We start from the raw sequence: 27,947 nt of genomic DNA, 5'->3' as shown, positions 1-27,947 counted from the left end.
ATTAAAATTAAACAAATAACAATAATTTTTCTAATATCAAAAATACATAAAATAAAAAATATTTAGTATTACTTTAATATTAATTTAAAAATTGGGTTGACATTTTGCAATATTATTCAATATTTGGTACCTATCTACTTAATTATTACATCAAATATCTTACCATAGGAGTCTTATTTTTCTAGGGCCACCAAGTTTCATGCTATATCACTGATTGAATAAGTATTTGATTTGACAAATAAATTGCGAATTGCAAATAGATTAGGTTTATAAAAACCTGTGAAAGAATGGAAGACGGATATCCCCCTCATAATGAAAAAGGTATTAATAAAAACTGATTTAAAAAATATTATACCTGATAATTTTACACAATTTTCATTAAGCGAATCTAGTATTATAATATCTAATATTGATAACTATATACATGTTAAATCATTAATCTATTTGAAAATTATTTTTAAATGACTGTTAATAGTACAGTGAATGTTTATAGTATTTTATTATTATGAAATTGAAATAATTCCAACTCATTGAAATGGTATTAAAATTATTTACAATTTTATGCACACTAAACAAAATAAATATTAATTAACGAATTAATTATTTGATTATTATTTATTTCCAATACATTTTCATATTTTCACTCAATAAAAAATTCTAAGAATCATTATTTAACAATTTAACTTCTGTGTTTAAAGGTACTCCACCTCTTATAGGTCCCAGGGTTACTAAGTTAAATTCTACGCCACTTGGCGTTAATGCAATCACATGCGAAAATATTATTGATGAAAAACCAGGTAAGACAAAACAAATTATCAATAAACTCAAATATTTTAATTACTGAATTAGTTTAGTTTTGAATAATAATTAATAATATTTTTGGTTTTAATTTTAATATAAGTGAAACAGATTATTATTATTTTTATACTATACATAAATTATTATTTTTTCTAAGGAAAAAATAACTTAAGTATGGGGAAATATTTTTTATAGTAGTTGGGAGAAAACGCCTATAGTATCGAAAAGAATTGTTACCAGGAACGCAACTAGTTTTTCTCGAAACAAATTATTACAATCAAACAATATTATTCTACACAGGATCTTAAGGTTAACAATATGTGTGTAGATATGAATGTACTTAATTAATAACTATAACAATATCATGTTTGTATACGAAACAGTTTGTATATATACTCTGTCTAGTTGTGACATTCAGTGTACGCATTATGCGTCTCGTATTCGTATCACCCAAATTATTTTCAATCGACGTCCGACGGTAACTCGCTCAAAAAGCTCTGGCCACACAGTATGATAAGTAGGTAGATCTGAATAAGAAATGTTCGAATGTTCAACCACATTGTTTGGATTTATCGTCAAACGGTCCATCGACGATGGTGTCCGTAAAATATTTCTTGTGATTTATAAACTTGTTTATTATACGTATTATATAATATATTTTTCATTTTTATTTATATACATAAGTAGTGTACTATCTATCTATATATAAATATATTTAGATAGGTATATCATATAGGTACTGGTCCAGAAATATATAATTTGTTATTTCCTCCCAGGTTGGCCATGGTGACATATCTGCATAATACGAGAAAAAAAATGTGAATAAAACAATACAATTTCGTCATAATATAGAATATTGGCTGCAAGACTAATTTTCTTAATCAATTTTCGTATTGAAAAATATTATTATTATATTAAGTAGGTAGGTAGTATTAGGTAGGTTCTTCAAACTAAACCAAACTCTTTTTTTCAATACAAAAATTGATTAAGAAAATTACCCAATTGGTTCTCGTTTAGAGGGGTTATAACAAAAGATGAACGGAATTGATTGAATTTGAAATACCTATTAGATTAGTAATGTGTGTAATTCTGCCCCCGTTATCGTCGAATATTAGTACGGTATAACTGGTATATGATGATCAAGTACCTACTTATCATAATTATTAGTATTCCCATTTGTACATGCCTACTTAGGAGCTTAAATAACAATTTAATATTATATTTGAAACTTAAACCATACCTATTTAAATAATTTAAAACATAAAATAAATTATCGGTTTGATTTGAAGCAAACTTTCTTTAATTAAGTAGTGAATCTTGTAGTGTCCCAATAGTATCTACACTTAACCATCATACAAATTTACAAATATTAATACATTGTTTATAAATAATCGCATAAAATCAAATGGGAATCAATTATATTCGCCTCAGAAGTGAACGAAAGAAGATACCTAGGTACCTACCGTATAAGAACCAATTTGCCATTGAGGTAGTCTTGATAATAAATTTGATATCAGCCAAGAAAATTTTAAATTACTAATATTATTATAATCATCAAAATAGATTTCCGTTATTTAAGTTGTATTAGTATAAATATAATATAATTTTATCATCTTTTAAAACTACGAGTAATAGTCAATAGATGATGATGATGATGATGATAATAATAATAAAATATAACATCATTATTAATTTATACGTATGATTTTATACTTCAGTTGTCTCGGTGGTAATGGTGGTGGTACATCGTTTGTCTGTTCGATATTCGTATGCAACATATCTTCGTAATCCTCGTCTTCTTCGCTTTTCCCTTCGGCATCTAAACTTTCTTCGTCCACTATGCCTTGTAATCGTTTACTGAGCAGGTGTTGATCGATCTGTCTTAAATCTTGCATCGAGTTAGGCTCACTGTATCCGGGTGTGGCCAACAACAATCCGACGCTAGTCAATAGGAAATGCGACGAACTCTAAAAAAATGTAAATAAGACCTTGTAACTTACTTTTTGTAGTATAATTATAATTATAATATTATTTTACATAAATATATATATATATTATATACAATTTTGGTATCGTTTTGGAAGATGTCGCCGGTTTCCACCAAAAATAAACTTTCTGTTTTCTGTTTTCCGTTTTCCGTTGATTATAATTTATAGAATTTCAAAATTTAGAACCTCTCGCTTAAAGATTTAATAATATTACCCATACATACTCCTATACAGTTAAGTAATAATTGTATACACTATACATAGTATAAATGAACCATAATTTAATAATAGTTAAATATGTTTGTATTAGCTAGGGCTGGTATGTACTATAAAGTATATTATTACAAAACATTATAGGTGAACTTAACACTCTTAGGTACCTTTTGCCCCAAATCGTTGCATCGGGGCACGAGTACAAGGTGTTGTTGTGAGCCGGCCGTCCTCAGCGTGGGCGCAGATTGTTGCATTGCGAACTTCTTAAGATCGCCTTCGCTCCTACTCATTCTTCTGGACTCCAGTAGACGCCGAGGCGGCGTGGTCGAAGGCGAATCGACCGCGGTCCAATGGTCATACCGCGTATGTCTGTCTTTGGGCGTCGGTGGCAACGGGGTAGTGGCAATTCTGGGCAACGGTCGCGGACACGAAAGCAACTCGTTGTGCAACTCGTCCGCTTCGGTACAGTATAGTTCCAAATCACCATCACCCGCTTTGAACTTGCTGTGAATCATAAATAGAAAAGAAAATTCAACGAAACCTCTCACGTAAACGCTATTGCTTACGGCTAGGCATAATCGTGTAAAGCGGTTTTATAACGTATAACATAAGTACCTACCGTTGTTTGCCACACGGTATATTTTCCGGTTGTTGAATGGGTAAATTTCTAATTATTAGTTAATTATCTTTTAATCAGTACTTTTATATTAATATACCAAATTATAAGATCGAGTTTAGTTGGTATAAAGCGTTTATAAAATGAATGTAAGAACTATGTGAGGAAATATTTTAAACGCATTTTTTTATTAAGCTCATGTTTAAAGAGTATTTATCCCATCCCCAATACATTTTTGTGACGGTGTACAAAAATGTATCTGTAATAATTTTCTCAGATTTAAAATAATATCTATATGACTATATAATAGTAAATTATTAACTAATAATTTAATAAATTTTGATAAATTTTATTGTAGAATGTACCTAATTAGATGCATAGACATATATATACCCCGTGTTTTTATTTTAAATTAATATTATGGGAGACTTAAATCTTCTCTAAAAATATAAAGTATCTATTTGCACCGATAAATTTATAATATAAAGGTATGTAATATTACCTGTTTGTACGTATTGTGCAAACCCTATGTAAATCATCTGATACAGCCGGCAAAGGTAAGTAACTACATTGTATTTGTGTCCAATGAAGTGTTACTTTGATTTTTCCAGTGTGAGGATCTGTTACCAATATTTCTTCTGATTTTACAGATAAAGTACCATAAAGGCCGGTCAACCCAGCTGCTTTAGAATGTTCGTTGTCAATTATCGATACAGTATACTCGTTTGCTGTCTCTGCAATTGATAAATTATAGCTTCTATTATTTATTAATGTAACGTATTCATTAACTTATTCCTTCAAAGTTCTAAAAAATATGAATGATATAAATAAAAAATGTACGTGATCTTAATTGTTATTCATTTACACTAATAAGTAACAGTGTGGTAGAATAAAATAGGTTACTCATATTATATTCAAATTTCAATGGAGTCATTAAACTAGTGGCGTCACGAAGATATATATTTACTGAAGAAAATTGCTGCAAATAATTTTAGGTAAGTGGGTTGTGTTGTTGGGGTGTAAAATATTTTTATGTTTAACTATCATTATTGAATAAGTAATTTATTGATTTTAATTAAGTGCAATAAATTAAAATTGTACATTGTAGTAATGTACAAGTTATATTTTTCTAATTTACTCTAAGAAAAAAAATGTACGTTGTATTATTGTAGATGATATGTAAGTATAATAAGGGAAGCTGGAAAGATAATATTATATTGTTGGTATGTGTATAGGGTATTTATTATTGGATATTATATAGGTCAAGTAATAAATCATATTATATTATAATAACCTGTTATATTATAAATGTTATTAAGTATTGTAAAAATTATCAATATTTATTTTATAATTAAAAAAAATTAAATAGGTAACCTACTTAGGTTTTAATTTTATGCGTGGGTGAGTGAGTACCTTCAATATTTGCCCTAATTGATAAAATGTTCATAACGAAACTGCATAATATATAACTATTACTATTACTATTAAACTTTATTACTATACTCCTATAAACTATCTAAATAATTTTATCTCCTTGGCATCGTTAATACTTCAGTAAATCAGTCATCAGTATTGAAAAAAAATAATTTAATACCTACTAATTTATTAATACATTGGACCGTTTTATGATATTTTTATTCAAATCAATGTATGAATTACTTTGACAATATTCAACTTGGAAGATTACTAGGAATATTTTTTTACTAAACATTAAAATATTATTGATCTTAAATTTTTGTTTTAAACAAAATTTCATTTGAGATTTTCATAACTTTCAAATGGTTAAAATTTATATTAAGATAATTTGATTTTTTTTATAGATTACTTTTTAGTAATATTACCTAATCTATTCCATAGCGTTTCGTCGGTCTGCACAATATTATATTGTTTAATTTAATTTAATCAATATGTCAGAGTACCTATATATTCTACCTACTTACCATTTTTTAATTAAAAAATATATTATTTTATAAAATATATTTAACTATTGTGAATAAGGAAATTAATTTAACAATAACTAAATAACCAAATATTTTATAATGATTGGATAATTAATTGTAACAATTTATCAGATAACCATCAGCTTATGATGTAAAATATTATATATGCGTATTCATATTATGGCCTTGTACTCTTGTTATATACTTGATATATTGATATCAACTATGTACGTTTTATAATTGTATACTATAATATTTTGTTAAGATATGTAATATAAATAATTGATTGTAATTCGTACTTGTATGTGTTGGTGGTTTTAAAACATCTCTTATAGATTTCATCCATTTCTGTGACTCTGTTTCTGATTTTCCAGCAAGAAAGATACATGGTTGTTGTTCCTTTTGTCCTGCATAAAATATTCCAAAACCGTAGGCTTTAGTCCTATAGTGATGAGAAAATAAAAATATCAATCATACCTATGCCTATCAATAGTTTTATAATATTTTTGAATTCTTATAAACTTTTAACAATATAGCCTAAGACCGGATCACACCTAACATACTTAACAACTAGAAAAAATTAGTAATATTTTAAAATATAGTGGGTATTACATCATTTTTATGTTCTTTTAATACAATTAAATATACATATATGTTTTTCTTTTTTTGAATGCTCAATTCAATTTTCACGATCTTAAAATGTAATATTATTATATATATGTATACTTATTACTTATATATCATAAATATTATAATTAATACCTAAACATGATACATATCTTTAATTTATTTATTATATTCAGATAATATGCTTTAGTTTATCGACCTGGATTTAATTCTGTAGGTGATTGCATTGTTAGGTACTGCTAAACACGATGTGACATTTCCCTTACTATGTCCAATGTTGATGATCATACGATTTTCGTTTTTGAGTACCTCGCACCATTGGCTTTTCCATGCCTGTTAACATTAATTATACACAAAATTTAAAACCAACTATAAAATGTACTATTTTTGATTGTTAGAAATATTTTTATACCTATTATTATTATATTAAATTCAAGCTTTAAAATGTGAAAGTTATTTAATCACTCTCGTTTCATCCCCCCTCCCCCTATTGAAATCCAAATTTTTTTGCATTAAAAATTAGCACGAAATTAGAATTCTAATTTTAAAAATATATATATAGAACATAACTTGTATCTCGAATAAAATGTACTACAAAATACACATACATCAACGATAACAACACATTCACTTTATTTAATATAAGTAATATAATCTGGATAAATTTAATAAGTATCTAAAATGGCATAAAAAGTTAGGAAAATCTTTTTTTCAAGTTTGTTGGGAGTGGGGCTGTTAAAATGGCTAAAACAATGGAAATCAGTAAATATTGGCATGCTAATTTTAGATCTAGGCATGCAAAATCATGATAATTGTGTGCTAATTAATGGTATAAAAAAAATTCGGAAAATTTTTTTTTCAATGTTTAGGGTGCTGTTAAAATGTTTCATCAGTCCCCTTAAAGTTTATTGATTATTTATCATTAAATAGTATCATGCAAATTAATGATAATAGCCTTGCTAATTCATGCGAATAGCATGCTAATTTTAACGCAAAAAATTTTGTATTTCAATATTAGTGGGGGGGGGGGGGTAAACGGACCCTTATTTAACCGTGTTAGACCACTGTACATTTAATAAAAAATATCTTACAATTAATTATTATTGAATTATATTTTTGTTATGAAAATATCAAAATTATTATTATGGTAAAATATAGACATACCTTCCATGAACCGAATTTTCTACCTTTAGCTGGTACTTTTATATCAATTACACCACAGATTTCCATAATTAACTTTTCAGCTTATTTCGTCCTTTAAAAATTATAAAATTAATATTGAATGATATATTTATATAAGTTATAATCGTTCATTTTATTAATTCACTTTTGTCTCTTTTAATTTGGTTCTACATCAAATGTTATTTAAATGATAGATAAATTAAAATTCAAAAACTTTTAATATATTTCAATTCAATTATTAAAAACATTTTCTCAATGTTTTGAATACTATACCTAAATTATGTACTTTTGTCAATATCATTGCTTGCAACTTGCAAGTATCTATTTTATTTTTTATTTTATTTTTTTTGGTTTAACCAAAACATTCTTAAATTAGATATTATACCGATACATTAAGTATATAATTTTTTAAATATTTACAGCTACTCATACAAGATACAAATGTCAATTTTAATACATAGTTACGTCTTACGTAGTAAATTTACAGTATACAGACCACTGAAAGAATTATAAAAGTTTATTGACATTTCCATTACAGTCCCTTATCACCCCTTAGTATTCCATTGATTTAATAGATATTAAAATCTGCCCCGAATGCTAACTAATAAAATAAAATAAAACGGTGGTATAACTAGTTATACATACCTATAATAGCAGTGAATATATCTGTTAAATTAATATGATAATATTTTGATTTTTAGATATTTTTTACTAACATTAAAAAATAAAAACAATAACTCAAATTCTATTATTATAGTTATTATATTGTTAGTATATTATTATGATTGTAATTATTATTCTTCAATCATTTATGAATATCTGTATACCTAATTAAATTTTCAGACTCATCTAATAAATTATAATATAATACATTGCTCAAAGCTACGTCAGTTTTTGACTATTGTTATTTGTTTGTCTCAAGGTATACAAGCATAGAAACGTCACAATTAATATTGTATCTTTATTATAATATTAAGCTGTAGATTCACCGTGAAGTTTTCAAACGCATATTTTGGTATTTCCGAGGTCCTTAGTTCGGCAAAGAATATAATTTTAAATTAAATATTACCGAACCTTGAAGTTTTTCTACTCTAAATATGGAGGTTATGGCCACTTTTATTCTTGTTGATGACCGGAAAATAATGTATTTCTATCAGGCTTTGCCTATATGGTTATATATTAGTTATGGTTTATTATTACTTTTTTTTGCACTTCTGTAATATTTTGTTGTAAATATCATTGTACGTGTAGGGAAATTATTTTCAATTTATTGACTAATCAACGATAATAATGTCATTATAATTCTAAAACAAGAAACCTTCACATTTTTGCCTTTTTAAAAGTACGTATTAAATTAATTAATTGTTTGTTTAAATTATTTTTGTATTTTAGTTTTGCTATAATAAGTTATGCAATAGAATAAAGCTTATTAGATACTTATATTAGTTATTATTCAACTAAATGTTATTAATTAGGTCCATATTATTATTTATTATGGTACATTTAAATTATTATAATTTTACTGAATTTTGATGATAATTATTACAGTATTTTTTTGATTAAAAACTATATACCTACTTACTATATTTGGATAGTCACATAACATAAAAATAAAATACATTCATTTATTTTTCTTGAAGTGTAAAAAGTGTTAATGGATGCCGTGTGGAGAATGTTTAACCGCCTGACACTCGTGATGTACAGACTATAAGGAGTAAGTAGAGACAAGTAGAACATATTGCCAAGGCCGAATAATATGTACCTATCCGTCAACTGTCACATTTAGCTGTCATAGTAGATCGGTATGTATTACATATTTTTGTTTACTCAAACAGCAATTAATAGAAACAATTATCGTTTAAATTCTATTACAGTTCAAATTTAAATCTATTTAAATTACATACTCGTTAGTCGTTACCCATTCAAACAATGTTTGAGCTTGAGAAATTAAAAGGCAAATCATAATTACACAAACCACAGCTGCAATGATTAAGCAATCTTACAAAATAATTTAAATTGTTTCAGTAAGATTTAAAATTTAGATTGGTGATGATCGTAATCAAATTATATTTTTATCAATGACATTGTAGATACATAGAGTAGTTGTACAACTACTTAACTGTATAATATGGCGTACCTAATATATTGTAATGGCTAATGATCTTAAATCTAAGTATACAATTTTTTCAAATACAATATTTTAATTATCTATATTTTTATATTATAAATAAAAGCTTCAGGTATAAATTACGAAACGAATAAGTGTATCCTTAAAACTTATACTTTTAATATTTTTAAAGTAGATAGGTACCTATAATCATTCAAACAGTTTTGGTACCAATGTGATAAAATTATAGAACTGAGAATATTACATAAAAGATAAAACCATATTTGACCTGTGGCTAAACCGCATGATGCATGCCCATTTCGGTTGTCTGTAAAATAGTTTTATGATTTTTTAACGTAATATGTAAACAAAAAATTATACGCTTACAAATACTTATTATAAAACCATAATGAGTCATTTTTTTTTTTTAATAAAAACTTTTAAGAACTAGGGTACAAAAACGGTAGTTAAAATATAAATATCAAATTGGTACAAGCAGCTAATACTTATTAAATTATAATTTTCAATAACTGCTTAATAATATACACATAAGCTTATTACCTTATGTAAGACTATATTTATAATTTTCTTAACAATATATATTTAAATACTGGGAAATAATTTTAAAATAAGATGTGTTCGAGTTTCTCGTTTTTTTAAATTAATATAAAGTAAAATATTAATTACGACTTATTTCAAATAACTAATATAACATAAGAAATACATAAATAACATAATTATATTTCTATATTAAAGTTGATAAGTTGATATGTAATAAGTTTATAATTTAAGTTTTTTTCAGTTTTTACTCAACTATCGAAACTTCATATTTAAATTAAAATTAGTATTAAAAAATAATATAAACAAACGAATACCTATTTAATTACGACTAATATTTAGAATTAGATACTTATTCAAATATGTTGTATTTGATTTTTTTTTTTTTTTTAATATTAATTGAAATTAATTATACAGTTGATAATTTAAGATTTAGTAGGTAATGTTCTCACTTTCCAACTTTCAAGACAAAGTCATAAAGTTTAACAATATTATTAATGAATAACTTTTATCAATTTATATGTAGGTAAGTTATAATACCTATAGTTAATTATATTATCTAAATACTATACTTTAAGAGTCTATTATAATTACTGTAATACATAAAAGTGATGTTCTCACATTTTCGTTGATATATATATATATATATATTATTTCATATATTGACTATGACCAAAACTAATCTGATATAGTATAAACTATAAAGACATTCGAACAAAATCGACTACATTTGTGTTTATGCGTATTATGTTCAATATTAATCCACCATGATAAGTCCTTCAATCATAATGTTTTCGCAAATAAAAAACTTATAAGGCTATAATCAAGGTTTGGCAATTTTGTTTTTTTTTAAATTATATTATTGAATTTCATAACTATTCATAAATCTATCGATCTATCTCAACGTAATTGTTTAATGTAGAAGAAGAATATCGATAACTCGATTATTAAGTATGTATTTTTGTTTAATATATCTAAATAGTAATGCATAGATCAATGAAAAAAAAAACATAAAACATTGATTACCACCTATACCTTGCTATTTAAATTTTGTGTTTTAATAATGCTATTGATTTTATTATAATAAATCCAGCTTTCAACATTAAATAGTATATTATTGAAACCAGAAGTCAATTAAAAATAAATAAATACATTTTATTTGAACTATTAAATAACTTTTTTATAATATTTACTGTTAATATAAACATTTTTAATAAGTATAAAATTACCTGGGAAAAAAATTTCAATATTTTTTACTCAAAACCAAATTAATTGGTTAGTTTTTTTTCTTTCTAAAATCACTTTACTATAAAAATCGATATTACTTTATAATATCTTTTACGTGAAATAGGTCGTAAGTTAATGACCTAAAATATTAATCCAAAACTGACCTAACCTACTCATTATTGTTGAAGTAATATAAGTTGTTATAAATAATATTTAAAAAATAATAATAATAAAAAGACAACAAAATTACATATAAAAGTAAATATTATAGAATACTTTTATAACGATTCGAAATCAAATTGATATGAAAATGAATTAAGTAGAATGTAGATAATGATTATTATATAATTGGTAGTTCTCCAACGATTAATAATATGATATATATATATATATATTTAAACGAATAAATGCATATTAAAACCAGTTATAACTATTATTAAAGCTATAAGCTCGGTAAATATGTAGGGTAAAAGTAAATTTACTTAAATTTAACCAATGTTTTTTACCATTGTCGATTAACTATTAATACTAATGAACAAATTATATAACAAATGACTAGCATAATAATTCATTAAAATAATTTAGGTTGTTAAATTTAAATTTACTATTTACTATTTTAGTCTATACATACACAGACTATATAGTGTATATATAATATGTAATATATTGTATTATATTATATGCATTTATTTTTAAAGTTTCTTACTAATAACTTTAAGTAGATACTAGATAGCTGTCAGGATCATACTAGAACTAGCTTTTCCAAGTCGTTTTTTTAGGGCCCAGCCCAAAACTTATTTAAGTTTATTTATAGTGCCCACGCTAACAAAAAAGTTAATAATCCTGACCAGTCCCAACTGTAGCTTAGGTAACCGGCCTTAACCACTTTTTAGAATTTATACATTTGTTTATACAATTCTATCCACATATTATTGTATGTATATTAGTTATTAGTTTTTCCGTAAAATAAAACACATTTTTCTTTTGAAAATCAGGACTAACCCTAAGGAAAATATAGAGGCTTGGATGATTTAGTTTTAATTTAGTTCTTCCCAAAACTGAGTATGGCCCTGATAACCGTATAGTCCGAATAGGTAGTAAGAATGGGAAAAAAAACCATAATTTTATATTTCCGACTGAACAATAAATCACTTGTCAGTATTGTTTATTTTATCATATCTATAAATAACGTTAGAATATAAATATATATTTGTAACCTTTAAGGTAGTTTCAATCAAAATAACTTCCGTTACTATTTTTTTCATTTCTTTTTCTATGATAATGTTTTAAAGAATAATTTCAGTGAGATAAAAATAACTTAAAAATTTAACTTGGCAATAGATAATATTTTAATATTAAAATTGTATATAGGTGAATAATTTACAATGCATGTTTAAGGTAACTTTTTAAAGTACCTAGTGAATATATAATCAAATATCATGCATAATGCATAAATAGTGCACTTTTTTCTGTAAAAAAACTGATTTATTTCTTTTAAAATTAGATTTTTGAAAACTATTGTTGTATTGAACGGTAACTTTTGCTTATTAATTTTTTTTTGTCATGATACATTACTTTTTGGTTATATATTATTAGATAAGATATAAATAGAAGCATAGCCGAAAGATGGTTTAGCCACCCTCATTCACCGTGTTTATTTTTTCTTATATTATAATATAAAATATCACAATACTTTATAAATTTAAGTACTATTTTTTATATTATTGCATAATTAATAAAAACATTTTACAAAAAATCTAAGTAAAAGAAATATTTAATGAGAATACATTGAGTACACTGTTTGTCTGGTTGTTAATGGGTTCAACTTTAATTTATCTTTAAATCTTATTTCAAAGTTAAAATTAATAATTATGCATGAATACTAAATCGAAAATCGATGCCTAAAATTGATCTGTTTTAAATTATACGTAATGATAAAAATACAAACAAGAAAGCTGAATATTAAAGTTAGGTCCATAGTATTAATTAAACGAAAAAAATCGACAAAACCATAAGTAATAACACAGTAAAATTATGAAACACTGTATGAAATATAAATAGTTAGGTATGTTAGAGTAATTAAAAAAATAATATAGTAATAATAACCAAAGAAACAAACAATATTTTTTAAATAATACCTACAAAACAAATTTTACTACATCTTAGCTGATATGAAGACAATAGTTTTGTATATAACATAACATAATATATTGCAAAGTAAATAAATAGTTAGATCTGTTTTGATAGTAAAAGACATTATTATATATGACATATACACATAATTGAAAATATCTGCACAACAATATTATATAAAACACACATATTTTAAAATCTAAATATATATTAATATAGGTATCATCTAGTATATATTTCAAAAATGTAATCATATTATTTTATTGTTGAGGTATTAAAATGTACCTAAATACAGATTTTAAATTTATATTTCAACTTAAACAACTTAAGTGAATTATAATTTATATTCTTGGAACAAATTTTTATTGTTTTATGTGAAAGTATGACTAAAATGTCTCGCATTTATAAGGTAAAACTAGTAGCTAACTACTAACAACTGGAAACAGTGAAAACTAAGAAAAAAATTAATGAACGTCGTTGTCTGGGTACCGGTTTTATTAACACTATATCGTGGAAGTTTTGTAATGGTCAATTTGTCAAGGATTTTATTGCATTTAAACATTTAAAAATAACTAAAAATCCAAAAGTACATTTTTTATTGAGCTTTTAGTACAATCAAGGTAGACTAAAATAAAATATAACAATGACAATAATTTACAAGTAGGAATAGCACGTTTCCTAGAAATGTATTGAAATGCATAATTTCAATGAATTATGAAGTAAATAACTTAAAGCTTAAATTTGAATCACATCGATTTTTTTAAATAAACCCTTATCTAGTCTTTTATATAAGTTATAAATACAATTTTTCGAGTATAATATATTATATAATTTTTTTTGTATGTATGTTGGATTAGGTAAATTAAAAAAAAAAAAATTATGCACTTGGGTATTTTTATTTACAAATGTATACATTAATTGATGAAACTAAAATTTGTGAAGCATCAATAACAGAAAATATGATGTATAATAAGTTATTAAGTAAACAATTCGTAAAATACTACATTATAATTCATAGTATTATTTACCTGTTGCATCTATATCTATATATACCTTATATATACTCAAATTGAATACTTTTTAAAAATAAAATAAGTTGTATAAATTGTTAAAAATTAGTAATTACATAGTTAATAGCTAAAATGTAATTTATAAAAATATAATAGATACTGCAGGTGAGGAATATCTATTAATATTAAATTCCAGTCAAATATCTAATATGTCAATAGAAACTGAAAAACAATATTCAGTCCTTCTTTTTATAAAGAAATGCTTAAAATTATGCTACATTTCATCATACATTTAAATTTAAATGTAGATTACACATTAATAAATAAATAATTGTATTAATGGCATTTGTAAAAAATTGAATTCAAAATATTTACCTTTAAAGATGCATTCAAGTCTCCAAATTTGATGAAACAATATATAACGCAAACAATTTAAGTAAATACGCACTTGCGAGTTTTTATTTACAAGTCAATGTATAATGAATAAATATTATGTAAGCACCTGAAAATCTATTACTTCATTTAACATTTAGCATAAACGCCGATTTGTACGAACAACAACAATGAATGGAGCCTAATACGATATTAACTACGCTCAAGTGAATGTGCATGATTTGATTGCAGTTTTAGTACTGCTGTCGGTACTCGGTAGTTTATAATCGTTCGTACCTACGTCGTTGTTACTTATTGTAGTCATCGTCACTGTGACGAAATAGTCGTGCAACTAGTCACTAGATAATATTAACAGTTGGTACCGGACAGGAAATAAAATGAAACAACAATACAATCATACGCTAATAATTGTTTTTTTTCGTGCTCAAAGGATTTTTTTTTCAATTTTATTTATACTCAAAATACGTTTTAACAATATAAACGCTGTGGCAAAGGTGTAACGCGTTATCTCTACAACTATTTCTATATAGGTACTTACATTGAAAATATAAACTGTAACTATAAACTAGTAGGTATTATCAATGCTTGCAATTAGGTACCTAGTCAACAATGAATATAGTTTGATCGATATTTGGCCTATATACTGTATTATATATTATATTACATTTGGCAATGTTAAACAATACCATTCGTCTTCATATTGCATTAGTGTTGTATCTGTTATAGGGTAAACTTGCATTTGAACAGCTGAAATAAGAAACAATTATGAATGAAATGACAAATAATATGGAAACTTTAAGAGAAGGATCAGCGAAAGACAATCGAAACGAAACAGATGTCATATTAGAAGATAAAACTTTAGTTGAGGTAGGTCCATTTGTTATTTTATAGTAGGATAATAGATGTGACGAATTAAATATAATAATAATAATAATAATAAATCCTACTTACCTATTTTAGTTTTAAATTTTCTATGACATACAAAGTAATTTTTTTTTAACATATCATTATTTAAAAATTTAATTTAATTGGGTATTAGAGTAGCAAGGGGTATAACTACATACGTAAATACTTCAAAATTTAAACTATTCCATACAAATAAAATTCTAATGATTATTTGTAAAAAACAGCAATAATATTATAAAAGTATTTTGCTACAAAAGTATAACCACTATAACATAATAGATTGGTGAGCTTATGGGTTCATTATTTAACATACTTCAAGATGAAAAAGTGATGAGTATAAAATATTAAATTAAATTAAAATCAACCACTAACATTTATTAAAAATCTTCGTATTTTTTTATAAAAATTATAAGTTTACATTTGAATTTATAAAACTGACTGCCAAAATTGCCCTAAAATATTGTAAAAAAGATATAAAATTTGTAAATGATTGCAACATATATTTTTAATATACATGTAATATTTTTATTAAATAATAAATCAATATTGACGTACTATAAAATGATTAGAAATAAGTATAGATTTGTAATACAAATAATTTAAAATGAATCTTAATATTTTGATAATTTTATTGGGAATAGAAAATAATATAAGATACTTATTATTATTTATTTTAAGTCTCCACGCCACGATTAATATTTTTTAAATTACAACGAAAAAACTAAAATCTTTATAATATGTAGGTTGATTTCATCCAAATCTGAACTTGGAATATCATCTATAAAAAAAATTAAATTTTTGTAAGAAGATCTTATGAACATTGAATGACTTTTTCAAGCGTTACGTATTAAAATAATAAATACAAACATAATAATATAAAAATATAATCAAATATAATCTGAAATTTTTCTGGTTGTTTTTATAATCTGTTATTTATTGAAGATGAAATAATTTTATAGCTATTTATTAAATTAATGCAATACATATAATTAAAGCATGATATTTACCAAACAAATTATCTAGAAATTATATCAATACAATTAATGCATTTATATTCATAATTCCAAATATATAAATGTAATGTACTTATCAATTTATATATTAATAAATAGCTGTATTCATATTCAAAACACTGTAATATAACCATTATATTAGATCATTTAAAAATAATTTATTTAAATAGTTTTAATTTATCAAATAATTAGCTTAATTGTAGATTATAAAATATTGACTATTGCAGATTTTATTAAATAATATGAACACTAAAAAAATTTTAACAAACCTACCTATAAATATAATATTTAAAAAACAAAATTTAATATAATTATGATAAATAAAACATGATGTAAATCTAATAAATAATAATATGTTATTATTTTCATAATAAATTACTCATAAAACTATTCTGTATATTAATATAGTCGTGAATTCGTGATGTAATTTACTTTTTATGATCATCTTTAGTTAATAATATAATAATTTAATGACTTTTTCCCCGTATTATATTAATATATTTGGAACGTGTGAGGTAGCCAGGTAGGTTACTACAATAGGTAATAAGTATATATTTTTAATCTATATAATAATATTAGTTATTACTTTATATAATAGTGTTAACTATTAAATATTATCATACTATATACTATTATTGTCAAGATTAAAAACTGAAACATCAACAATTTGATTATATGTTAGAACAGTATAATATACAATTTTATGCTATGAAAACGATCACTAATATTATTATAAACAAAACATATATTAAATATAATAAACCATTTGCATGATAAAATACCATAATGAAATATTTATATAATCCTATAATACTGCTAAGAACTTTTATATGCAGAAATGGATTTTTTTTTAAATTGTTAATTAATATTATTAATCTTTTAAGTTTTAATAGGCATAATGCTTGACCACATGGGCGTCCCTCAGGGGGGAACAAGACAAGGCACCTCCCCCCTAGAATTTTAAATTTGTTTTGAATGTATAATAATAATACCTAATTATAATAATGACGAAACATAATAATTTACTATTAGTAAAATGTAAGTAAAAAATGTATAAAAAAAATCTTCTTTTATTTTTAAAATTTTTTTTCTCCCTTTCCAACCCTAGAAAAATATCTGGAGACGCCTATGCTTGACCAAAATGTTGTGGTTCTACTCTGTATTAATCTGAATCTGAACCTCTTACGTTTAAATATTTATAAGATGTAAGTAACTCGTATAATAATCTTTGAAATCTGTGTGAATTTACTTCAGTGAATGTGTAGGTACCTACTGATTTTACACTTTGCTGTGTTAATTTAATTTAATTTTTTTATTTTTCAATTTTTCATCATATTATGAGCATATGAGCAGAAAAATTTATTCAATCTTCAAACATTAAATGTGATTGTTTCTGGTTAGCAAATATATTCTAGTTGATACTTTAGACTTCTGAAACTTAAAAGTAAAAAATGTTTAGTATTTTTTAATCACAAAATAGGAATATTTTGGATATTAAAAATTATTATACTACATATAATAAAAAAATAATTATGGTTGATCAGCAAACTCGCTTGTATATGACTAAATATTCTATTTTATTGAAAAAATCAATTACTATGAAGTAAACCATTGGACAAGTTTTGTATCTATATTGATCACAAATTTACTTGTATTTGTATAAGTTGAAACTATTGGCTTCTACTACAAGTAAAATTATTGTAAGAGTTTGTATAGACCAGTGTTTCTCGACCAGCGTTAAATTGAAGGCAAGATTCAATAATCTGTCTGTGGGTTGCTTAATCCTGTACATGTATAAGTGCACTCAAGTCCAGTATTTATGTAAAAACTAGGTTAAGTTCTCACCCATTTCTCGATTTAGTGTGGTTTGTCAATTTTAGTTATTTTGTAGTAATTCAAAAATATACTTATTGAAAAGAATTGAAACTATTTGGCTTGACGTTTATCATTATTTTTAAAAACCACAATGTTTTTATGAATCAAATTTTTCAAAACCTCTTCTACTTCAAATAATGAAATTGATGAATTTATGAAAAATAAATTTTTTTCATCATTCAAAAAAAATAAAGAACATAAGAAATTAAAATGATAAAAGTAGTTAACATCTCGTTTTATACTAATTTCAAATTAAATTTAAAAAAATCTTTATAATTTTCGAGATAACGAGTTTCTAAATACTGTCAAAATAATAACCCTGAATAATATAATTATATAGTGTACACACATAATATATATATTATACTAGTTAATTCCATTGTTAAATGTTTTTAAATACTAGTATAGTAATGAAAATAAATGGTACTACATAATTATTATTACACTACTGTCTTCTGAGATACATCATATAAAAAGTGTAATGTGTATAGTTTTCACACTTCTTACTTCAATTTATACTTACTCACGAGTCTTGACTTATAAATTACCTACTCCATTTCTTGTAGTTAACATTATTTATATATAAGTGATAAAAGTTTGATATTTACCTTCAACATTGAGTACTATTTTTGTGTATTTAACTTGTTTAATTTTATACATTTACCTATATGTTACCTGGGACGTTATCCCGAATAATGCATAATATACATGGCAAAATAAATAGATACCATCTCAGTTTTTTTTATATAGCCGCCCACTCCAGTATTTCTGCTCTTCAATTATATCTACTGTATTTTTCTACTTCTTATTAGCTAATATTATATAATACACATATACTACGAAATTTGGTCGGGTGTGAAAGAGGTACTCATACTGCATATAGTCTGTGATAATGCATTTATATTTTGTCGCATGAATCATGATAGGTTAAGTAGAATGGCTAAAACTACACTACAATTTAATGAATTATAATTTGTACATAATAGTCAATTAAGATTTAACATACTTACAATAAACTTTTATTAGTTAAATTATTACTATAAGAAATTTTCAATAATATACAATATAGGTTTATATGACATAATATGATGTGTACATTGAATTATTAACCATTTAATTATAAAATTTGTGAATGTTATCCATTTTTGGATATTAGGGCCCTAGTGCTTTGTACACATTAATTGTCGAGGAACCGGCACAATCGGATGACAGTTCAAGTTACAGTATGACGTTGAGCGAGTTTGAAGAAGACAGATGGTATAATCCGACATCGTTGCCTGATGACGCAGCTGAAATAGAAAGCATTCAGAGATTGATTAAATACATACGAGTAATAATACAATGAACATATTAAATCATTCAATTAATTATCATTGAATAGTGTTTTTTTGGAATATAACATGTTTTATGTGTTGAAGGTAGGAAATCAAACGGCTACGGCAATAGCATTGGCTGCGTTGGTAGACTACAATCTACGTGACGAGTGCACGCAAAGTATTGTGATTGCTACTGGTGGCACAGAGCTTTTAATCAATTTATTAGAAACCGACCACAATGAATGCAGAGTAATGTTGTACGAATTAATATAGACGCTTAAAAATCGTTTTATAATCTGTTTATGTTTACAATCTAATTATTAAAGTGTGACAAATATGTTAAAATGTATGTAACGATAAAAAATAAATGTATTTTTTTTTGCAAACTAACATTTAATACACTGCATAACTGCATAACTTTAACAATCAAATTGCTACTAAGATCTTAACAAAATAAATAATTATCACCATATTCTCAATTTTCATTTAAAAATATATATTAACACTTAAAATGTGCTCATAATAGTAGTAATTTATTAAACATAATTTATAATAGCATTAAAAAAAATTAAGTAAATTAAATGATTTTTATTTATTTTTTTAAATACTTTTGATTTATTTGAAGTAAAAATAGGCAGTATCTATTATTCTTATTGTTTATTTATTCCTACATAATATAAAAAAATTTTATACATATAATAGTACAATAACAATAATTATTAAAAGTCTATTTAATTAAAAATTTTAATATTTAAAAATAAGTTAATTCCATGTTTTTTCTCTAGCACGGTGCACTAGCAGTATTAAATGAAATGTCATACATGTTGGGCACTAGAAGAAATTTGACAAATTTAGGTGCTATTCCAATTTTAGTGAAGTTATTGTCTGACCGATCACTAGACTTACAAATTCTCTCAGCCGAGACTCTAGCTAACGTAGCAAAAATAAAAAAAGGCAGAAAATTCATACGAAAAGCTGGTGGTATTAAACTAATGGTAAATGCAGCAAACAAATTAAAAAATATATATTATTTATTTTTTACCTAAATATACCTATTTAAAAACTATAAATTTAAATTCATTCTGACAGGTTAACTATATGGATGTACCACATCAAGTCTTAAAAACTGAAAGTGAAATGTTACCAGTAGTTCAACAAAAGTTATTTAGTTTATTGTGCAATTGTTCAAAAGCATTATGGTCAATGTCTAAATCGGATAAGAATAAAGATGTGATGCGACGATCTGGAATCATACCAGTAATGGCAAAGCTATTGACCTCGGTGCATGAGGATGTGGTCAGTTCTATTATGGGAATTATCGTTAATTGTGCAACACAGGTAGATAGGAATTTTACAACTAATCAAACGGTAATATCAAATTAATTTTTATTAATCTTGAAATGAAATTATGAATCTTCACAGCCAGTTTTTCGTACAGCAATCAAAGAGCAGGGTATGTTGATCGATATATTAAAACTGTTGAAAAGTCCGGATATTGAAATGATGAATAACGCTGCTACTATAACGTTCAATGTGAGTGTTTTACTTATAAATCATGTATTGAACAACGCCTTTTATGAAACCGATGTAGTGTGCCGAGGATCCCGAGAGCCGAAAATTGATCAAAGAACAAGGGGGCCTAAACTCTTTAGTAAATATTGTAAAAGTGGAATCACACAAATGTGAAACAAAATTAATGGCAGCTGCTACGGGCGCAATATGGAAATGCTTGATGAACCCAGACAACGTGAAACGTCTGGAAGATATAAATGGCATACACGTTTTAGTAAAACTATTAGACTCGGATAGTGAAGATGTGAGAAAAAAATCTTAAATGCCACAGTAAGCGTATGTGGGCTATTAAAAATTAATTAATTATTTTTTGCTTTAATTAGGTAATCGCCAATACGGTAGCATCTTTGGCGGAATGCACGAAAATAGGACGCAACAAAATCGCTCTGAGAGCAGCCGATGGTTTAGTACCCATAATAAAGCTATTGCAAGATACCGGCCATGAGAGGATTCTCGTAAATGTGTGCCGTGTGATAGACAATTGTGCGTCTGATCCACTGTGCATGGAACAAGTGGTTAGCAATGATGGCATACGTTTAGTATGGTCCATGATGAAATTTGATTCCACTCTTGTTCAATCTACAGCGGGACATACGTTAGTCACGTTACTAAAAAATACAAAAGTAAGTTCATTTATTGTACAACGGTTAAATTATATGTTTTAAAGTATTTATTTTTCCCATAGTAGTTTAATAAGTACCATTTAATATTTCACGAACACTTTAATAGGATTTAAATGTTGATATATTCCGAACAATACATTTAAGTACAACGAAACCATACTAGATTAATAATTTAAATGTTCATTGTGACTAATAGTTATGATAATTAATATTAAAATATAATTATGCCTTTTTGTATTATTATTATTATTAATATTTTGAAGCCGTATCAAAAAAAAAATAATTTTGCATACACTACAACTTTTAACTAAGGAATTACAGTTTCTAAGTTCATTGATACTCATTTCTAAGTATAACCTAAAATCCTATGTATTATTCAATACACTGTTAAAATACACTATTCTGTACACAAAATATAAATGTATAATAAGTAATATGTAAAATTGCTTGTCATTTTTATCATATACAGTTTATGCTTTATGGTAATAATTGGTACGATATACTACCCACGTACATGGGCTACAAATATGTATTTGTACAATTTCGTGTACCTACCACACTGAATTAATTGGTAATCGATGGCGGTTTTTATTGTAATTTAGTAATTACAACCATTTGGCATTTACCCCTAACTAATAATAGTACAATGCATATAAACTAATACCTATAGGTTTATAGTGAGTTATTATTACTTATTACAATATTACTTATAAGCATTCAGTACTAAATATAGTAAGTAACTGTATTATTTTTTAATATTTATCAGTTTTATTACTTTGTCAAGCTTTCATATTGAATATACAGCATAAGCTATTTTAATCAAACCATAAACAATAACATCGTTATTCGTTACCGCCTAATGTGTTTACTTTTATAAAAAAAAAAAAAAAAATACCAAAAAAATATATGGTCAATCACAATTAAAATGCATAAAATATGTATTAAAATACAAAATAACAAAAAATAACGATAAAATAAAACAACGATTTAAAAACATCTATTAACTATAAATATAAGTAATTAATAATTACCAAATTTATCTATTATAGTTCAAAATTTAAATGGACGTTTAAATTGGTGAAAATTAATCAAAAGTTTTTCGAAAGTGTTATTATAATAGTAATTAAAAAAAGCGGACGAATAGGTAACTGCACTACCTATGTAGTATATCACCTGCATCATAGAAATTGTTTTTTCTATACAATAAATTAAATTATAATTATCACACAATAACTAATCTCAATGGTTGCTACGACATTTGCACACTTAAAACCTAATATCACAATGGATTCTGTGGAAAAAAAATTCTTTGTCTTAAATTTTTACTTTTTAAATGAAGACATACTTTTCTAATTTTTTATTCCTAAACATTATATTTTTTTTTATAACAATTTGGTGTTCACAGATTTAATCTTAAACTAGCTGTTAATTAGTTATAAGTAATTTAAGATATAGCTAATTAATTTCTCGTTAGCTCGTTCAAAATGATTTATTTTTAAAATTCTCAGAAATATATTCTGCTTCGGAAAAACAAAACAATAAATATATATTTTCATTTAAAAAAGTAAAAATTTAAAACAAATATTTTTTTTCTTAAATATACTTCAAATTAAATTAAAATCAGTATATAGCATAATTGAATACTTTTTCTTGTTTGTTATTGAAATTTAATACAAAGTTTGGCACTCGATATCCATAAACATATATTGTCTTTAGTCATTAAAATAAAATAAATATATACCTTTGATTAAAAAATATATAAGCGATATATGACATATGTAATAGGTACTATAATAGGTGCCAATAATATGATAATCCAAATACGTTAAAAATTTGTTTCGTTAAATTAAATTTTTATTAAAAGTTAATACACCGTTTTAAAATAAAATTGTTTGGAAGTTTCAGATGTATTTTCGATATTGTCTGTGATGAATAATTGTAATCCACTATTATAATAACATCAGGTTCCGCTAAGAAATCCTGTTTAATACGTATAAAAGATACACGGAATTTGTTTATTTATATATTGTTTAAATTCGTAAGCGTCGCACAGTCATCATGACGCACTTACAGCTTTAATGTTTCGGTTTTTAGTTATAACTCATATTTATGTTCATAAAATAATATTACGATTGCTAACTTCAATAATACAACCTAAAAAAAAAAATGTGTATGCATAAGTTTGAAGTATAATCTAATGGTTTTTGTAATAATTATTATATAGCTGTATTATTATTTATTAGGAGTCAAGTGATATTATGCGATCTCTAGTTACCGGATTGGTAATGTTGGTTGATTTATTAAAATCACACGATACGAGGGTGTTAGCAGCCGCGTGCGCAGTCATTGGAATTTTAGCCAAGGAACCCGAAAACTTGGCAATTCTCACCGATTACGATATTGTACAACGACTATCTAGTTTGGTGCATACGGTAACATACACGCCTAAAATGCAATATTGAATTCTATGTACAGCGCAATCGAAGTCGACTGCAATAATAACTGTCGGCTACAATTTTTCATTTGCAGAGCAATTCGGACCTCCAAGCCCATTTATCTCGTGCCATCGGTTCTTGCTGTTTATTAGAACGCAACTGTCACACGTTTGGTCGACTTGACGTAGTACTACCCATTTCCAAATATATACATTCCAATTCTGAGTTAGTCCGACAGAACGTTACGTTTGCTCTACACGGCCTATCCGGGGACGCGGCTAATTGTGTAGCCATGGAATCGTGTGGTGTCGTACCAGTACGATGACAATAAAATATAAATAATTAAATTTATATTGGAGGGTTCAAATGTGACGCTTAAAAGACGTATTTTCGTTTTAATTCTTAATTTATTGTAGAACATTTTCATTTGTATTTGTTTTGCTATATACCATCATATTAAATTAGTTGCAAAAATAATAATAATCTACATATGGCAATATACACTGATTATTAAACAAAAAAAAAATACAATATGTGTATTTAACAGGGTTTTAAGCATAATATTGCATGTTCACTTGCATTTTTTCATTTAATAGTAGGTATATGCACCTAAATTTAATAAATTGGAGGCTAATTGGTTGAGTTTCTATTTTAAAATTTTCAACAAAAAAAAAAATCATTTGTTTCTTAATTTTAGAAAAGAGTTTAAGTTTTATTTGAAAAAGTAGTTTGAATTATCATATGATGACATTTCTTAAATAAGTTAAATGGTCTAAAAAATCTGAACATTTGAAAATATGGGAATAATGTAGTATGGTCCTAAAAATACTTATAATTTCAAAAAATCATAATTTAAATAAATTCTTTATTAAACAAAAATTGGATAGACTGGGTGAAGATACTTGGTGAACATTCTATGTACCTATACTATAATTAAACAAAAGACCCCAATGTTTGAATTCTCTATTGACTATTTCTTTGTATTTATTTTATAGCTTTGTAAATGACTATTTATTGTCCTCGTAACTTATAAGTTCATATTTATAGTATAAAAATAGCTGCTTATATTGTTGCAGAGGTATTAGTCATTATGTACATTTTTAATAGTATAAACAGTTTTCTATTTTTTCTATTTTTTCTTTCAATAAAATAATTCATTTTCATTTAATACGACAAATTAAATTTATTCTTCATTGATGTAAAATTATATAATATTATCAATTAAAATTAATACTTTAAAAAACAAAATATTTTAATTTTAAACGAGTTGTTGGATAAGAAGAAGATAATATTATTCAACGTGTTATATGTAATATCTATAGCCATATGTAGCGTAGCGTTTCTCCATACTTGACCTCCATCAATATTTTTTTTTCAAATTATCATAGTTTTTTTGGAAAATCAATATTTTATATTTTAAATAAATACAATTTTTATTTATAATATTATGGTAGATACTTAATTCTTTTGGTTTTTAATTTTTTAAATTAGAGTAAATTAATTAAAAATGTTGTTTTCGTGTTCTATAAAAAGGTCTTGAAATTCTAATTTATGAGAACATATGCAAATATTTTTTAAAAAAAACGGATCTCCATTCATTATGTACTTTTAAAGTTAAATAAACATGTCTATAAAGACTTAATAGTACATAATATATAAACTATTTGAAGTTTAGAGGATATAACTTATAATAATAATACACATTCACAGGCGTTAAAATATAAATATTGTACATACATCACTTGTTAGACGTCATTCGACCAACCACAATTAGCAGTTTGTATAGATATATTATGCTATTTTATCATTTATCATTAATCATAAAATACTCGCTATAAACCATGTGGAGAAGATATCTTGTATTCTTGTCTACCTTTAAATCGCGATATTGTACTATAATAACTATTTTAATCAATGGTTGTAGATATACATAGGTATAGGTACGCTGCTATAATATTATAGTCTCCAGTGACTATAGTATTATAAGTGGAAACCTTGAAATTATTTTAGAAATAATATTGCTATGGTGCATTCGATTGAAAATTTTTATTTCATCTTAATAAAAGAAAATATTTATTAATATAATAATAAGTATAATTAATTGTTGTAATTACAGTTCCTTATGGAGACTATTGCGTCACGAGATCCCGATGTACAAGAGGCTTCAGCTGGATGTTTAGCAAATATACGTAAAATCGCTTTAAACGCTCGAAGATTAAAATGATAACTAATAATATTATATTATTATAATAAGAATTACAATATTTAAAATTACAAAACAAAAAATGAAATCACAGTCTAGAAAACCTTGTTACCAATAGTCATACTTAATTGTTTTATATTGTATTAAAGATTTTTTTTTTTTAATGCCTACTTGCCCTAGGTACTTAAATATTTACTGTATTTTTTGCCATGATTGTTTTTATCAATATGACTGTTTAATGTTATTTTTAATTTCGTTAATATGTAGGTTACTGAACCTAATGTTATATTTTAGGTATTCATATACCTATTTATCAACTATGAATACTAGTATTATTATTTATTGTTGTATCCGTTTGGCTACGTATTTGTAGGGTATATGTATTATGTATATTATGTATTAGTATTTACATATTTGCTTTTAATATAAAATTGTTGTTAATTAAATAATGTATACCAATGTTAAAATTATTTGAAACTAAAATAAAAATAATATTAAATTAGATAAGTAAAACGAAGTTATACTATATTTTTCGAAGTAACACGAAAAATAAATATAGGTAAGTTAGCTACGGTCTTACGGAATTTGATGGGTATTACCGATTATACACATTTAAATGTTTTGTATAGAAAAAAAACCTACAAATTACATTGAATAGGCTAAAACCCCAATTACAGTTTATTGAAAATGCCGTAAGTAACCAAAAAATTTAGTGGTGCTAAGTACAAACGCCGTATCTTACATTTATTAGATAAGAATAAACGCCGTAAATATTTTTATAGATACGGCATTTTTTCTTAATATTTCTATTTTTTGCATGTTATATTTAAATTACGTCATTATTGCTTAGCAATTTTCTGAAGTGACTGTATTTTTATTATAATTGTGTATTATTAGTTTATAATTTTTATCATTTGAAAATTTTATTATTTTGAAGATAATCGACCGATTGTTTAACTAGCTAATTTAAGTTAATGAAAAATTATTAAAAAGATGGTTGAATTTCATTAAAAGTTGCATTATTATCTTATTAAAATATTAAAGTTATAGACTTAACCTAATTAAAAATTATAGTTTTACAAATGAATAATCAACAACAAAAATACTTGTATATTTTAATCTTATTTATTCAAATTTTGAGCTATAGATGGTATAAGAGAATATCTTAGAGGCATCATAAGTCATGATGAATGTATGCCACATAAATATACT

The 27,947-nt window shown here is 25.0% G+C and overlaps 2 protein-coding genes and 1 long non-coding RNA gene across 5 annotated transcripts; 2 read left to right on the top strand and 1 right to left on the bottom strand.

Annotated features, from left to right (window-relative positions):
- The first annotated feature begins 43 nt into the window (after positions 1-43).
- Positions 44-3,285, top strand: LOC126550096 (uncharacterized). The gene is made up of 3 exons (XR_007604141.1): positions 44-321; positions 699-797; positions 3,144-3,285. It is a non-coding gene; the product is annotated as an uncharacterized LOC126550096 (long non-coding RNA).
- Positions 410-15,095, bottom strand: LOC114121357 (uncharacterized). Of its 2 annotated transcripts, XM_027983651.2 has the most exons (8): positions 14,775-15,095; positions 7,347-7,437; positions 6,382-6,515; positions 5,855-5,997; positions 4,118-4,349; positions 3,167-3,503; positions 2,512-2,765; positions 410-1,593 (listed from the first exon to the last, which is right to left on the bottom strand). In XM_027983651.2, the coding sequence occupies exons 2-8, from the start codon at positions 7,410-7,412 to the stop codon at positions 1,527-1,529; spliced, it is 1,233 nt and encodes a 410-aa protein (XP_027839452.1). In that variant the 5' UTR covers positions 7,413-7,437; positions 14,775-15,095; the 3' UTR covers positions 410-1,526. The 2 variants fall into 2 exon arrangements, with proteins under 2 accessions (XP_027839452.1, XP_027839453.1); XM_027983652.2 differs by lacking the exon at positions 14,775-15,095 and having other exon boundaries at positions 5,855-5,962.
- Positions 9,025-27,096, top strand: LOC114121356 (armadillo repeat-containing protein gudu-like). Of its 2 annotated transcripts, XM_050201050.1 has the most exons (12): positions 9,025-9,166; positions 15,519-15,659; positions 19,743-19,916; positions 20,005-20,151; positions 20,688-20,897; positions 20,992-21,240; positions 21,325-21,435; positions 21,494-21,718; positions 21,798-22,097; positions 24,341-24,529; positions 24,627-24,848; positions 26,649-27,096. In XM_050201050.1, the coding sequence occupies exons 2-12, from the start codon at positions 15,558-15,560 to the stop codon at positions 26,754-26,756; spliced, it is 2,037 nt and encodes a 678-aa protein (XP_050057007.1). In that variant the 5' UTR covers positions 9,025-9,166; positions 15,519-15,557; the 3' UTR covers positions 26,757-27,096. The 2 variants fall into 2 exon arrangements, with proteins under 2 accessions (XP_050057007.1, XP_027839451.1); XM_027983650.2 differs by lacking the exons at positions 24,341-24,529; positions 24,627-24,848.
- The last annotated feature ends 851 nt before the right edge of the window (positions 27,097-27,947 follow it).

Source organism: Aphis gossypii, chromosome 2, assembly GCF_020184175.1.
Source record: "Aphis gossypii isolate Hap1 chromosome 2, ASM2018417v2, whole genome shotgun sequence".
Lineage (NCBI taxonomy): Eukaryota > Metazoa > Arthropoda > Insecta > Hemiptera > Aphididae > Aphis > Aphis gossypii.
This window is presented reverse-complemented; position numbering and strand designations above follow the sequence as displayed.

Coding starts and splice junctions, on each gene's coding strand:
- LOC114121356 (XM_050201050.1), top strand. CDS start 15,558: ATGAATGAAATGACAAATAATATGGAAACTTTAAGAGAAGGATCAGCG. Junction 21,719..21,797: donor TAGACTCGGATAGTGAAGAT/GTGAGAAAAAAA, acceptor TGCTTTAATTAG/GTAATCGCCAATACGGTAGC. Junction 22,098..24,340: donor CGTTACTAAAAAATACAAAA/GTAAGTTCATTT, acceptor ATTATTTATTAG/GAGTCAAGTGATATTATGCG.
- LOC114121357 (XM_027983651.2), bottom strand. CDS start 7,412: ATGGAAATCTGTGGTGTAATTGATATAAAAGTACCAGCTAAAGGTAGA. Junction 3,504..4,117: donor TGCACAATACGTACAAACAG/GTAATATTACAT, acceptor TATGATTCACAG/CAAGTTCAAAGCGGGTGATG. Junction 1,594..2,511: donor TTACCACCGAGACAACTGAA/GTATAAAATCAT, acceptor CGTATTATGCAG/ATATGTCACCATGGCCAACC.